General features: G+C 40.7%; 1 protein-coding gene across 5 annotated transcripts in view; it reads right to left on the minus strand.

The window, feature by feature from the left end:
* The window catches only part of LOC113946741 (cytosolic phospholipase A2 beta-like), a 33,209-nt gene that overhangs the window by 12,638 nt on the left and 6,017 nt on the right, over positions 1 to 14,554 (minus strand). For 4 of the 5 annotated variants that reach the window (XR_003527532.1, XM_027642462.1, XM_027642464.1 and 1 more), the window contains exons 2-12: positions 14,323 to 14,395; positions 13,108 to 13,284; positions 12,324 to 12,460; positions 11,510 to 11,641; positions 10,264 to 10,322; positions 4,872 to 4,914; positions 3,552 to 3,615; positions 2,961 to 3,088; positions 2,728 to 2,838; positions 1,570 to 1,607; positions 535 to 670 (exon numbers count right to left, since the gene is read on the minus strand). Coding sequence is in view for 4 of the 5 variants with exons in the window: in XM_027642462.1 (XP_027498263.1) it covers positions 535 to 670; positions 1,570 to 1,607; positions 2,728 to 2,838; positions 2,961 to 3,088; positions 3,552 to 3,615; positions 4,872 to 4,914; positions 10,264 to 10,322; positions 11,510 to 11,641; positions 12,324 to 12,460; positions 13,108 to 13,284; positions 14,323 to 14,395 (1,098 nt within the window). In the remaining variant the exon portion in view is untranslated. The remainder of the gene's footprint in view (positions 1 to 534; positions 671 to 1,569; positions 1,608 to 2,727; positions 2,839 to 2,960; positions 3,089 to 3,551; positions 3,616 to 4,871; positions 4,915 to 10,263; positions 10,323 to 11,509; positions 11,642 to 12,323; positions 12,461 to 13,107; positions 13,285 to 14,322; positions 14,396 to 14,554) is intronic. The other variant, XM_027642463.1, reaches the window with a different exon arrangement.

Raw genomic sequence — 14,554 nt, forward strand, 5'->3', positions numbered from 1 at the left:
TTCCCTTAAAAATTCACCCTGGATCTTGGCAACTAAAATACTTCAGTTTGTTATAAAATGTTCTTTCTTCACCCCAAACAATTTTGACTTTTTGTGAGAAGTGTTCTGAAGATGAAAAAAAAAAACAGGTAAGCCTAAAGAAGGGACATTACAATAATTTAATAAGTATCTATGTGAGGTGAATTTCCAACATTCCTGTTTTCCTATTGGTTTGAGTTGTCTGGCTAGGCTGTATCTAACACAACATCCTATATCTTGCTGACCCACAGCATTGCAGCATTGAAACTCTGGCTTTGAAGTGTGGTATATTATGTCCTTGGGAATTTGGCCCATTGAAAAAAATGGAGGCATGAACAGCTGAGCTGAAATTTTACATGAGTAGGGGGTATGTCACACTGAGAACTTCTGTTCTGCTGTCAATCAAATCTATGGTTATGTTATCAACATGCAAAATCTACCAGAAATTTTGTGGGGACTTGTGCTAATCCTAATTCAATAGACCCACACACCATGTTTGGATTTCAATTCACAGACCTCACATCCATGTAGATCTCTTTTCAGATGAAGAACCCTTTTCAGGGCACCAGCAACCACTCTCTTCCTCTTTTGCAAGAACTGTTGCTCTTCTTGGCACAGATCATACCCGAAGCGCACATCTAGTTTTTCTGTGCTGAAATATAAATAAACCCAGAGGCACGGGATTGGTGTTTAAAATGCATATGGATTTATTTTCAGCAACTTCAGTCTACTAAATATCATAAAAAAATCACGATTCCTTGTTCACATTTAAACAGAAATGCATCTTCCAGTTTCAAGGAAATCAACTGGTTTGCTTCTATGTGGTGTCTTTATTGTCTGATGTTTCAGTGTAAGTTTTACTGTCAGCTAAGGATAGCAAATATGAAAAGAGGAAGGCTTTGTGTCTTTCAGTGGCTTTGTGTCTTTCAGTAGCTTTGTAAATTGAGTCCTTTCTATTTCTGCTTCAAATCATTTCTGAGCAAAGGGTGTCTTGAACCTAAGAAGGTCTTTCATGGGCATTTCTAACACACAAACAATGTGATGATAAAGATATTAAAATAATTTTTGTTTGTTTGTTGTCTGACTCATTACTTTACAATGTAACATTTTGTCTTTCCTAGTTTATACTTCTTTCTACTGATATCACCAGAACCACAAGTTTATTTTCTTAAGAGTACCTGTGTGGTTTGAGTAATGTATGGACTCTGGATGTTTTGCTTATTTCAAATTTCCTTTTCCCTCTGCCTTCTTCCTCTGTCCTTTTTGAAGAAGCCTTCAATCTCGGTCTTTGGTTCTTTGATGCAAAGGACACTCAGTGACTAAGCTCCTCACTGTTTGAAACTCATAATTTCTTCTGCATCTTGGTATGACTCCTTTGGTCCAAGGACACCTAACTTTGATCTATTGTGGTGACTCTTTAAAGGTGAGTTTTGTTATATTTTGCCTCTAGTCTTGTGCATTCCTTGTATCTAAATAAAAGATACTCTGTTCTAGATTTCACAGTTCAAAGAGCAATAAAACCTTTAGAGAAAAATAAAACATTCCTCTTACCAATCATTAAGCTGGAGGTACAGATGCAGTGGCACATTCTGTAAACAAAGAAATAAGAGCAGGGGTGTGAATGAGTGGGAAAAAGAAAAGCTTTGAAATCCAAATTTTCAGTGTCTCCTGGAATATCCCACCACTAACACCCTGCATACTTTTTAAAAAAAAACCTGTAGCAAGAAAGAAGTGGAAAGCAACACCGAGCATATTGTATAGAGAAGTAAAAGAGGAAGGAGGGGTCAAAGTGGTTAGATGAACATGCTGTGAAACAGGATTTCTTCCTCAGTGTGAACATACCTCCATGAACCATCCTAACCCAGCAGCAGTATCACATTGCCACCCTCTGCACCCAAATGCACTGGTTGCATTCACTGCCACACAGTAAAACTTACACTGAAACATCCCTGAGGATGAAGAAAAGCAGCCAGATAAAGACAGTGATAGAAGTGATAAAAGAGGAAATACAAGTCATCTCATCCTTTCAAAAAGCTAGAGGTAAAAGATAGTCCAAAAAGAGAGGTGGGGAATCACTAGTGGCAAAACATTCATTCTCCCTTCTTGTTACAGGAAAGGTTGCTGAAAATTCAGGGAAATTCTTCTCCTCCTATTTTTCCTTCTCTTTTGCTGCACAGTCTGGAAAAGGATGCCTGGCTATTGTTAACAGATTCATCTGGCCAAATGGTAGCATTACTGCAGCTTTTAAAGCAACTTAGAGTTGTATCTCTGCACCAGTTACCATCATGACTGTACACTTAGAAGAACATGGCAGCATTGTTTTCTGAGGGCATGACTCAATGCATCTAACTTTAGGCATCTAAAATTTAGGTATATAAACTGTAGTAGCCACCGAGGCTTGATAAAGAGCAGTAGGGCATCCCAAAACCTTGCTAAGGATATCAAAAATTGTCCTTTAACTGTAAAAGTACAGCAGAGATTGGTCTGAAATACATTTCAAACTGGTCAGGATGAAATCCCAATTATTGATTTTATAGACAAAAAATTCATATTTCTTTGAGAAAACTAACCTTTTCATAGAAAACATGTATTTGCCCAAAATTCTCACTCAGATTTACTAAATTATTTTTTTTCAATATTATGGTGTTAAATACTGAGGGTTATTCTATTCTTCTCTCCAAAAGATCATATAAATTTTGAAACACTTACGTGTCTTACAGGGAGAGTTACTTTCACTCTATGTCCAACAGGGAGATATTTCAGTGGTACTGTTAAGGTGTCACTTAAATTGCTGTTGTCATCTTCCTTATCAGAAACTTTCTATACAAAACAAAAAACATGGGTTGTATTTACAGAATACAAACAATCCAGTTCTTTGCTATTTTGGTGACACTGTAAATAAGCAAGCAGTATGAACAGTAGTAGTATATAATGCCCATTACCTGCAGCCTGACTTTTAGAATTGGCTCCCAAGCCTTCAAGCAATGGAAGTAGAAAGTATCTGTGTCCTCTGCAGTCTTCTGTGTTCCCTCATGAGAGGCAGGCACGCTAAGCACGAGATTTTTACCCTCTAGCAAAAACAAGTTTGTTTAGAGAATAATACTGCTGTTCAGGCAAAATAGCTAACAAAGTTGACAAACTTTCTGCTGGAGTAATTTTCTATGGTAGCTTCTCTGTAAGCTGCCACACTGGCAAGTCTCCTACAGCACAGGAACTGGTACTCCTGCCTTTACCCTATAGCTTGGAGTGCTCCCAGATCCAGTACCCTCTCACACTTCCACCAGCAAAGTTTACTGTATCCAAACTTGATAGCTTCAAGAAAAAGACTCAGAGATCAGCATTACAACTGAAGGTACTTCAGGGACTTTCACTGCATTACATTTTATTATTTAGAACAGATTTCATTATATATTTTTATATATATATATATATATATATATATGATTTAGAACATTCTTAGTTGTCTCTGGATCTGAATGACTATGATAGGGTTGATCTGGTCTTGTCCTCAGCTCACAGAGAAATCGTCATACCTTTCAAATATTTCCTGCTTTCATTAATGTCCACTTGCACTTCCAAGCAGCAGACCTCACGCGACTGTAAAAGACAGGAGTAGAAAAGGGTGAAGATAGCAAATGCCACGTCTGCAGCAAATAATGAAGCATCATGCGGAAAACCACTACCTATAATATAAAGCAAACGGAACTAGTCGCAGTGCTGGGAGCAATCAAGTTGCACAAGAGTAAATTCGGAGCTCATTATCCCAGGACAGTAGCTCAGTTGTACTGTTTCAGATTGTCCATACAGTGGTGTTTTGTCAGAGATGGTTAACCCATTCAAGTTATCCCAAAATCAGGAAACTCTGTAAAACACACCATTGCCCAAATAGCTACATATATATCTAATAATTATTAGGAAGGGTAGAGGAAAACATCTGATTATGAGTTTCTGTGTATTGTGGCAGTGATTAATCTACATGGCATCTTCTTACTGGCCCTGATGTAGGGAAATCATGGATTTATTTCACCCTACTCTCCACCTGAGTCAATCCAGTTCACCTTTAATAACTCATGCCAGGACAGTTTTTCAAGTCATCTCAGGAACAATGCATGCCAATCATTACAGCTCTTATGCCTCACACAGAAAATGAGGGGGAAACAATAGAATACGCATTATTTTACCTCAGGGGTACTAAGGGCTAGCATCTGGAAACCATGAGCAGGCTTGGAGTGGTTGGCATGAAGTGCTTTGTACTCCTTAGCTGCAGGGCCAGCCCAAGGAGATAGGTAATGTACCACAGGCTGACTAATACTGAAACAGCTCTATGTTTCAACAACTAAAACAACTCTTCATTAAAAAACTCATTTCCCAAAAAGGTGTTACATTACATATCCTTCCCGTCATAAGCACATTGAATACTTACTACTGTCTTCTACAGACTCATCCCTTTTAGAACCTTTATTTTTCCTGCCAAGTGCCATACTGTATTACGTGAAACGCAAGCTGTTTTCACTTTAAACACCAACAAATATAGGGTTCTGTGACATTAACAAACAACAGCTTCACAACATATTGACATCTGTAATATCTGAGGACTTCAAGAAACACGGCTTCTGTTTTTGCATGGAGAGGGCAACAGTTAAGCCGTGACAAACGGGAACTGTCCCACATCTTTCACTTTATAATGCACACCGTGCTCTTCTCTATCATGGTAGTTTCTGTTCTCTCTGTAAAATTACAGATATATTCCAAGGAGAATACATCAGAATGAAGGAGAAGAAGAATACAGAGAAGAGGAGAGAATCAAAATGAAGGAGAAGTCACTCCAGGATAAATACATATGTGAACCTTACCACTAGGACATCATTGGTAATGAGGCGCTCTGGAGGGCCAGGGCTGAAAAGACATAATCAAATTACAATAACAAACATATGAAAGCCATTTGAGTATCTGGGTTGCTGTTTTTTTCTTTTAAAATAGCATTGCTATGACCTTTCCTACTTAAAACTGAATATAGTAATTTTAGCACAATTTGTTTTCTAAAAGGCAAAATACACAATCACCTGCTAAGCACGTGAATCAAAATATAGTAGCCAAACAAGAAGAAGGACAGGAAAGCCCATAAAAATAACACTGCTTAAAACTATATGCTAAGATACAGCAGAACAAAGACATACTGATCTGTGTGGGATCATGTCCTGCTATTAACAAATGACCACATGACTTGGGGAAAGCAAAGACTACTATTAATCTGTTCTGAAAATACTTATTAGAAAAGACATTTCTGACGGTTCCAGATTATAATTTATGGCTGATCACAAATGAATGGCAAAAAAGAATTAGCTCCCACTGTGCTATATGACTGCAAAACACAGAGGTAAGCAATAAAAATCTTTGTCCCAGATATTTACCTTGTAAGACCTAGGTCTGTCACTGAATGGATGTGGTTATTTAATAATAGGAGTAACCTATAGAGTCTAAGAACAGCATCTTTCATTAAGGCCAATATTCCAACACTCCTATGTTACATACATTCATAAGTGTTTTCATATATCTGAAAGGGCCATTAAAGTTATGTAGCATGCAATCTTTGACTTTGTGCGAAGTCCAGGGTATATTACCAAACACCACTTTCAGCCTTAAAAATTCTATTTCAGCTGCAAAATGTCTTTAAATGTAAATAGCTAGGTTTGACTTCCAAGAATGGAGAATCCCCCACATGCCTTATAACTTGAATGGTGAAAGGCGTTCGTCTTATTTCTAGTCTAGTTCCCAAGCACTGTGTCTCACTCTGAACTTAAATATGTAGCTGTGACTACATATATAGGAGATGATTACAACTCTCTTAAGGTATCTCTCATAGATAAATTAAATACATTTTCCTGAGTTTCACTGTGTGAGAAATTAACCAAGAACACCAGTGATTTTCACAGATTCAGTGAATATGCTGAGTTGGAAGGGACTCACGAGGATCACTGAGTCCAACCCTTAGCCTTGCACAGGACCATCTCCAAGAATCATACCATGTGTCCAGGAGTATCATCCAAACACTTCTTGAACTTTGGTAGCCTTAGTGCTGTGACCACTTTCCTGGCGAGCCCGTTCCGGTGCTTCATCCTCTGGGTGAAGAACCTTTCTCGAATATCCAACCCAAACCTCCCCTGACATAACTTCTGGCCATTCCCTCAGGTTCTGTCACTGGCCACCACAGAGAAGAGATCAGTGCCTGCCCCTCCTCTTCCCCTCACAAGGAAGTTGTAGACTACAATGAGGTCTCCCTTCAGTCTCCTCCAGGATGAACAGACCAAGTGACCTCAGCTGCTTCTCATACGGCTTCCCCTCAAGGTCCTTCACCATTTTGTTGCCTCCCTTCAGACACTCTCTAAGAGTTTTGTATCCTTCTTACATTGTGGCACCCAAAACTGGACACAATATTCAAGGTGAGGCCGCACCAGTGCAGAGCAGAGTGGGACAAACCCCTCCCTCGACTGGCTGGTGATGCTTTGCCTGATGCCCCCCAGGACATGGTTGTCCCTCCTGGTTGCCAGGGCACTGCTGACTCAGATTCAACTTGCCTTTGACCAAGACCCCCAGGTCCCTTTCCATGGCACTGCTTTCCAGCATCTCATTACCCAGTCTGTACAAACATCTGGAGTTGCCCCACTGCAGGTGCAGAATCCAGCACTTCCCCTTCATATGGCTGATCAATTTGTTGAGGTCTCTCTGCAGGGCCTCCCTGCCTTGGAGGAAGTCAGCAGCTCCTCCCAGTTTTGTATCATATGCTAACTTGCTTAGTATCCCTTCCAGTCCTGTGTCCAAGTCATTTATGAAGATCTTGAAGAGCACAGGGCCCAAGATGGAGTCCCACAGAACTCCACTAGTGACAGGTCACCAGTTTGATGTCACCCCATTCCCTATTACCCTCTGTGTTCGACCTGTGAGCCAATTGCTCACCCATTGCATGATGTGTTTATCCAGCTGTGGGATGGACATTTTGTCCAGAAGGATCCTGTGAGAGACAGTATCAAAAGCCTTCTGAAATCCAAAAAGGTTACATCCACTGGCTTCCCTTGATCAACTAGGTGGGTTACCTTGTCATAAAAGGAAACAAGGTTTGATAAGCAGGACTTTCCTCTCAAGAAGGTCGTGCTGGCTCTGATCAATGACAGCGTTGTCTTTCAGGTGTTTTTCAATACTTCCCAGAATAATCTTCTCCATAACTTTACCAGGCACTGAAGTGAGACTGACAGGCTTGTAGTTTCCAGGTTGGTCCTTCTTGCTCTTCTTGAAAACCAGAACAACGTTCACCAGCTTACACTCATCTGGGACTTCTCTGGATTCCCAAGACAGCTCGAAAATCATCAAGAGAGGTTTTGCAATGACATGAGGCTCTTTGAGGATTCTGAGATGAATCCCATCAGGTCACATAGATTTGTAAGGATCCAGCTGGAGCAGCAGGTCCCACACAATTTCAGGGTCAACTGGGAGTTGATCATTCTCACAGTCACGGCCCTCCAGCTCAGGGCACTGGGATCTCCTTGGTCCATCATCCGTGTTGAAAACAGAGGTAAAGAAAGCATTAAACACCTCTGCCTTGTCTCTGTCCCTGTTTGTGAGGTGACCATCCTCATTCTGTAACAGGCAGATGACATTTCTATACTGCCTATTGCCATTAACATATTTGAAAAAACTTTTTATTGTCCCTCGCAGTTCTGACCACCTTCAACTTCAGTAGAGCTTTGGTCACATAAATTTCTCCCTACAGTGGCAAGAAGCATCTCTGAATTCTTCCACGTCACTTGACCTTGCTTCCCCTGGACATACATCTTACTTTTTTGCTTATTTCAAAGAGAGAAGATTCCTGTTCAGCCGGCCTTCTGCCTTGCCTGCTTGATTTCTGATACTTGCGAATTGCTGCTCTTGTGCCCCTAAGAGGTGGTGTTTGAAAAGTGACCAGCACTGATGGACCCCAGCACCTGCAAAAACCTTTTCCCAGGGGACCTTATTTACTGACTCCCTGAGCAGCCCAAAGTCTGCTCTCCTCATGACCCGAGTTGAAGTTTTGCTGGCACTTTTCCTTCTGTCAACCAAGATTTTAAACTCAATTGCTTTGTGGTTGCTGTGGCCAAGACGGCCACCAATCTCCACTTCCCTCACAAGATCCAGTCTGTTGACAAGCAGTAGATCAAGGAGAGCATCTTTCTGAGTCAGCCCCCTTAGGACCTGTTCCATGAAGTTTCATCCAGGTGTTTCAGAAATCTTCTGGCCAGTGTTGTATCAGCTGTGTGATGCTCCCAGTTGATTTCTGGCAAGCTGAAGTCCCCCATAAGGACAAGGGTAGTTGACTTGGAAGTGTCCCTGAGTTCCTCAAAGAAGAATTTGTCAGTGTCACCGTCCTGGTTGGGAGGTCTGTAGCAGAGTCCCATAATGGTTTGCCCCTTGATTCTTATCCAGAGGCTCTCAACTGTGTCATTGCCAACTATGAGCTCCATACGTTCTAACCCTTATATTACATACAGTGCTACCCCTCCACCTCTTCTGCCATGCCTATCCCTTCTGAAGAGCCTGTAACTGTGCAACAGGGCACTCCTGTCACAGGTCTCATCCCATCAGGTTTCATTTATGCCAATGATGTCAAATCTCTGTGACTGGGCCAAAGCTTTGAACACCTTTTGTTTGTTCCTCATGCTGCGTGCATTGGTGTAGAAACAATTCAGGTGCGGTACATTATAGTCAACACCTCCTGAGGCAGACTGAGGGACCCCAGTAGGGTTTTCTCAAGTTTTGGCACACCATCCCATCGCTCATCACTGGTGAGCCTGGTTTTGTCCCTTTCCCCTTACCAAGCTGGTTTAAAGCTCTGTCAACAAAGCCTGCTAGCTCCTGCGCTAAAACTCTTTTTCCCCTCTGAGATAGGTGCATCCCATCAGGTTTCAGCAGACCAGGTATTAAATAGATCATCCCATGGTCGAAAAACCCAAAAGTTTTCCAATTACACCAACCTTGGAGCTACTCACTGACGTGACAGATCTGCCTATTCTTATCAATATCATTCCCTGTTAATGGAAGGATCGAGGAAATTACTACCTGTGCTCCTGATCTCTCTACCAATTGTCCCAGGGCCCTGAAATCTCTTTTGATTGCCCTAGGACTTCTCTTTATTATTTCCTCATTGCCTGTTTGAATGACCAATATCATATAGTAATCAGAGGGCCTTACTAGACTGGACAGTTTTCTAGTAATGTGCCTTACCCGAACGCCCAGGAGACAGCAGACTTCCCTGTGAATTGGGTCCAGTCTGAATACTGGGCCCTCTGTTCCCCTTAAGAGGGAGTCTCCTATTACAACTACTCTTCTTTTCCCATTAACAGAGGAGGTCTTGATGCCTGTTACAGGTAGTGTTGTTTTAGGAGGCCCCACTACCCAAAAGAACCTCATCGGTTGTCTGGCGTCCTAGTTCCAGAGCCTTATATCTGTTATAGAAGGTACCCATCCTACCCATCAAATTTTGAGAAGAAGGAGGAACTTTCCTCCTTTCTTCATGTTTAAGAATAAGAAGCCTTATTTATAGCTCCTTTTTCTGATCATGCAATTAGCCGGTTTTGACTGGGTTACATTCTTCTCTTTTTGCTAATACTAAGCTCAAATATGCCAGAATGTGCAGTTAAGCAGGTTTTCTTCAACCAAACTTGTGATAGCTTTTAAAAGACAGATAAAGTTTATCTTACTGTGACTTGCTCTCCTCCAGACAATGCTGATTACCACTTTGAGAGGGATGGTCTTAATTTTATTACTTGTTGATTGTATTTTTTTCAGTTTGACTAAGCTATCACCTAATGGGTAACTTTTCTAATACTGTCTACAAAGCTCTATGTATAATCATACACGACAAGTTTTATGGTCTTTGAAAAACTCCACAGCGTTCTACGCATTGTTCAATTAATATTAACAATTTGAAGAACACCTATGTTACATTTTGCATGCATCTTGTGTAAAAGTTACCACATTGTGCCCATTTTATACCATTTCTAGGATCTGGATGTACACGTTGAACAGAAGTTTAAGATTTGTATCAAATACCCAGAAAGGTGGAATTAGCTAGAGAAGTTAAGTTAAAAAAAAAAAAGTTTGAAACTGTAATATAGGTTCACTGCTGGGATGAAGAGCTGGAAGAAGTTTCTCCTTCTCTGAGATATTATTACTCCCTGGCAGATCATTACCTTCTAGTTTTGGAATTTTACTCACATTCTTTCCATCCAGAATTCCACTTCCAAACTTTCCCATTTCTTAGCGCACCTCTCTGTCTAAAAAGAAAATGGTAAAATAAGTATACATTATTGGAGGCTGTAAGAATTTGGCAGCATAGACACACCTAAAAAGCACTTCTATGGCTGATATCGCTCCTGCTTATGATACCAACAAAAGCTCTGCGTTATGTATTTCCAAAGCTGAGATTGCAATGGAAACCACAGACTTGTGAACGGCATGTAAGATTAATACTCTCCCATTGTGTGATATGTAGAACAATACACATTTCCAAAGATACCATTGGAGAGGGAAAGTTTGACTGAACAGGAAATATAATGGCTTTCTGCAAGACAGTGTGCATGGAAGAAAGGCATTGAAGCCCAGCAACAAGTCAGACTAAGGCCAGAGACATTTCCATACACAAACCATTTAAATCACATTTACACTGAATCCAGAAGAGATGAATTAGACAAGTGACTGAGGAGGTTATTGAATCATTGCATTTCCCAGTGACTCACCCACTGGCTGAGAAGTGCATGGCACCAGCTGGCAGGGTCACAAGGAAAATCCACGTTAACAGCTTTCAGCATTTGGGAAGTAGCTGTTCTTATGGACTGTCTCCTTCCTGCAATGAGCGTGTAGCAATACCTCAGCTACAGCTCAGACAAGCCCAGGAGTTGTCACAGACCTATCCCACCTTTGTTTCCTGGACAACTCTCTCTCATGGGCTCCTTTATAAAATACCAAAGATGTTAGCAGAACAGACATTCCTTTACTATGTGCTAGAGAAATCTGAATCACCTAGAAGGAAACACAGCATGAACACCAACAGAAGAAGCCTGAAAGCATCATTTAATTCAAGTGATGAGTGAATTGTCTTTATATTTTTAATAAATAAGTTGCCATTTAAGAGGAAATGTCCTCTAAGCGTGGCAAAAGTGGAATAAAGTTGAAAGGTAAGGAAGTTATTTATTTGGATTATAAAAGATAAAAATTATTATTTACAGGTTATTCCTGATAAAATATTTTGTCACCACAGAGCATGAGAGAGAAGCTGTTTCATTTACTGAATTTGTAAAAAGAGATTATTGAAGTCACGAAAATCCAGCAAAATTACATCTGTTTTGATGAGGTATCAGTAATGATATATAAGGCTGTCTGTTTATGAAGATCCAAACTCAAAATGGAAGCCAACGTGGACAATACAGTCTTGTCAATCACTCCCTGCATTTTCATGTCTTACCTCTGATTTCAAGGCAAATGTCTCGCGGATTGTCTCCCCAGGTCTGACTCTAGCCACATTAAAAAGAACTGTGAACTGCACGTCATCTTTGGTGAGAGGATCTTCATCACACACTGCCAATTCTAAAATGTTCTAGTAGTAGAAAAAAATAAATAAGAACACTTATGGAGCTTCTGTTATGCATAAACAAAAAAATGGTTTAAATTTTTGCAGTTGCTTCAACAGCACACTGGTAAAAATAAAGAAACATGTGCTTTCCTTCAGGAGTTTGCTAATGTGGAATATTATTAAACCCAATATTGGGAAACCTATCAAACAGAAACCAACTACTTATAAGAGAGAGCTCCCACTCTCCCATGACAGAAAAGATGTCAGTGCTCTGCACCAAACTGATAACCCACCCAAAGAACGCACTTATTTTCTTCATCCCCCAAGTTCTCTCAACTACACAGTTTAGAATAGGATTAAATTTGTTGTCTACAACACAGCAACTTCTCTAGTCTTCCCTTAGAACCAGTGGAGAGAGAGTTCTTTCTAAATTAGCCATTCAAAACAGCACAGAAGAAGCTGCTACAATAGTGCTTATTTCACTCAGGTGACAACAAAGAGAATCTGGACTAGCTTAGATATAGGCATTTACATCATCAAGGTCTGTAACTAGCTGAGGGGAACACTACTGCTTATGTCTACTGTTCTGTGCAAACCACACTGATACACAAGCATTTTCATAAGTTGTTTAGCACAGTTGATCAAGAGGGTGTTAACTGAGGACTCCCAGATATTCAAAATGGTGAAATTTCTATTTTTTTACTACCTCAACTTCTCTCTGGATCCTAAAGTAGAAAGTCTCATTCCAGACAGGGTTGTCAGAATTCTTGATGGTTTTGGTCTGAAGCTTTCCATTTGAAGCAGATGGCAGCCACAAGCGCACATAGCAGTCTGATGCAGTCACTGCAGCAGAAAAAATTAAAAACCTAATGCCAATGTTATAGATGAAAAGTAGGGCTAGGCCATAATCCTTGGGAATTAATAAACATTATTACTTATTTGTTTTGTTTTTTTAGTTAGTAAAGAGATCGTCAGCTGGAAACAACCAAGGAAAACCATCTAATTCCTGATTAACTACAAACTGCATATGTGTACACATGCACACACAAAGTACACTAAAAGTCACGTTTCCCATGTGAAGAGAAAGAGGTATAAAAGACTCCACTGACCATTCAGTGAGCACAGTCCTTACAATTCAAGTCAATTATGTTAAAAAAGTTTAACTGAAACTACAGCTAGTTCCAAAAAGGGCTGTTAGGATGATTACAGGAAAGGAGAATGCATATTACAGAAAAGATCAGAAGAGACTGGCATCCTCAGTCTAGTAACACAAACATGCGGAGGGACATAATGGCTGTCTAGAAGGGTTAGGTACTAGGGCAGATGATCTGTTGCAGCTAAAAGCTGGTGTGGGCCCAAGAACAGGAGAGTATGAGCAAGCTGGAAATCTTCATGTCACTTCCAGCCTACATCTACTCCTTATGGTTAGTGCAGTCAGTGCCTCAAGCGGCCATCCTTTGGGGAGAGCCAGGGTGGGAAAGCACATTTACTTTGTGAAGCTTGACAACGGTGTGAAAGGAAATCTCCAGGGTGATGTCTTTCAGAGCTGGAGTCTGGACTTGACTGAAGATGTCTACTGCAGCCCGAGATGCCTAAATACTTCAGACTGGTATCAAGCAGTGAATAACATTGCCCCGCAAGGTTTTGGCAGGAAAGTGGACCTGTCCCTTCAATAAAGTAGATATAAGAGATCATTGAAACTCAGAAATACAGGTCTTGTCACTCTAACCCCTTTCTAGTGTCCCCCTCTGGACAGTGCTACATGGCATTTGCCACCGGAGTACAGGAAGCCCTTTGGCTGGCAGTTACTCCACCAACGAGGATTTATTCCCTCTGGTCTCCCTCACATCCAGGCTCAGCCCTGAATGGCAAGACACAAACGGTCTCTGCTGTAATTCAAGAAAATGGTTGCAAAGTGATGCTTTTTTTGGCTGAATGAGTCATTTTTCACTAGAGGAATACAGAGGCCAGAAGTTTCAAGTGTGACAAAAGGCAGCTCACGGTCTCTGCCCTAACTGAGGAACCCGTGGGAGACCACTGCAAAAATGGCAGCTGAATGGTCCACAGCACACCTTGAGAAGGAGTCATAGTAGGTTGTGAGGGTGAGATAATGAGTCAAAGACAGTTGAACATAAATGTACACAGAAAAGTCTGTTTTGCCCTCATGTTCAGCATGTGCTTAGGGTTGGATCCACAGAGGCCCTCCTTAACAAAAACTACCAATATAATTTAATGTGACTGGTCATTGGAGAACAGGAAATACCCTGAAAGATAAGGTATTTTAGAAGGCTTGAAATTCTCTAATTTACCTTTGATTACTGCATTACAGGATTTCATTACAAGGTACCTAAATACGTGGCCTGTGTGGCAAAATTCCTGTCCATTATACGATTTTTACCAATTAGAAACATCAAAACCAAAAAATTCCAAGCAGATTTATAGACCGCGGTGTTCTCACAAAGTCTACTTTCCTGTGGTGGCCCAAAAAATTCAACCGTGTGTCTTGATTTTTACCAGTTCCCTGAAATGCCACTAGAGATGTATTCAAATCTAAGGATACCTCAGGTATTTGATCTAATTATAGCCCTGGCATTAATATTTCTATTGCCGTGCTTTATGTACATTGCTTGCATACCTTCAGAACTTAAGAATATTGCTCACTGTGTCACTTAGGTGACTAAAAATACAATCAAACCACAACTCACACAGGTCTTTTGACTTGATGTTCTTAGCTTGTATGATTCTTACAGAAAGCATGTGGAGGGGGCAAAACTTCATCTGCAAAGAAAATAAATACAATTTGTTCAGAATACAAAACCAAGATGTACTTTTAACAGTACAGGGCACAGTCTGTCATTCCGCTTGTCTGTTTGAAGTGAGGTACCCACCCTCCAGTTGAAGTACACCATGCTAAGATGGTAACACAACTGCACAATG

Source organism: Corapipo altera, unplaced genomic scaffold (assembly GCF_003945725.1).
Source record: "Corapipo altera isolate COAL_440 unplaced genomic scaffold, ASM394572v1 23b, whole genome shotgun sequence".
NCBI classification, from domain to species: domain Eukaryota; kingdom Metazoa; phylum Chordata; class Aves; order Passeriformes; family Pipridae; genus Corapipo; species Corapipo altera.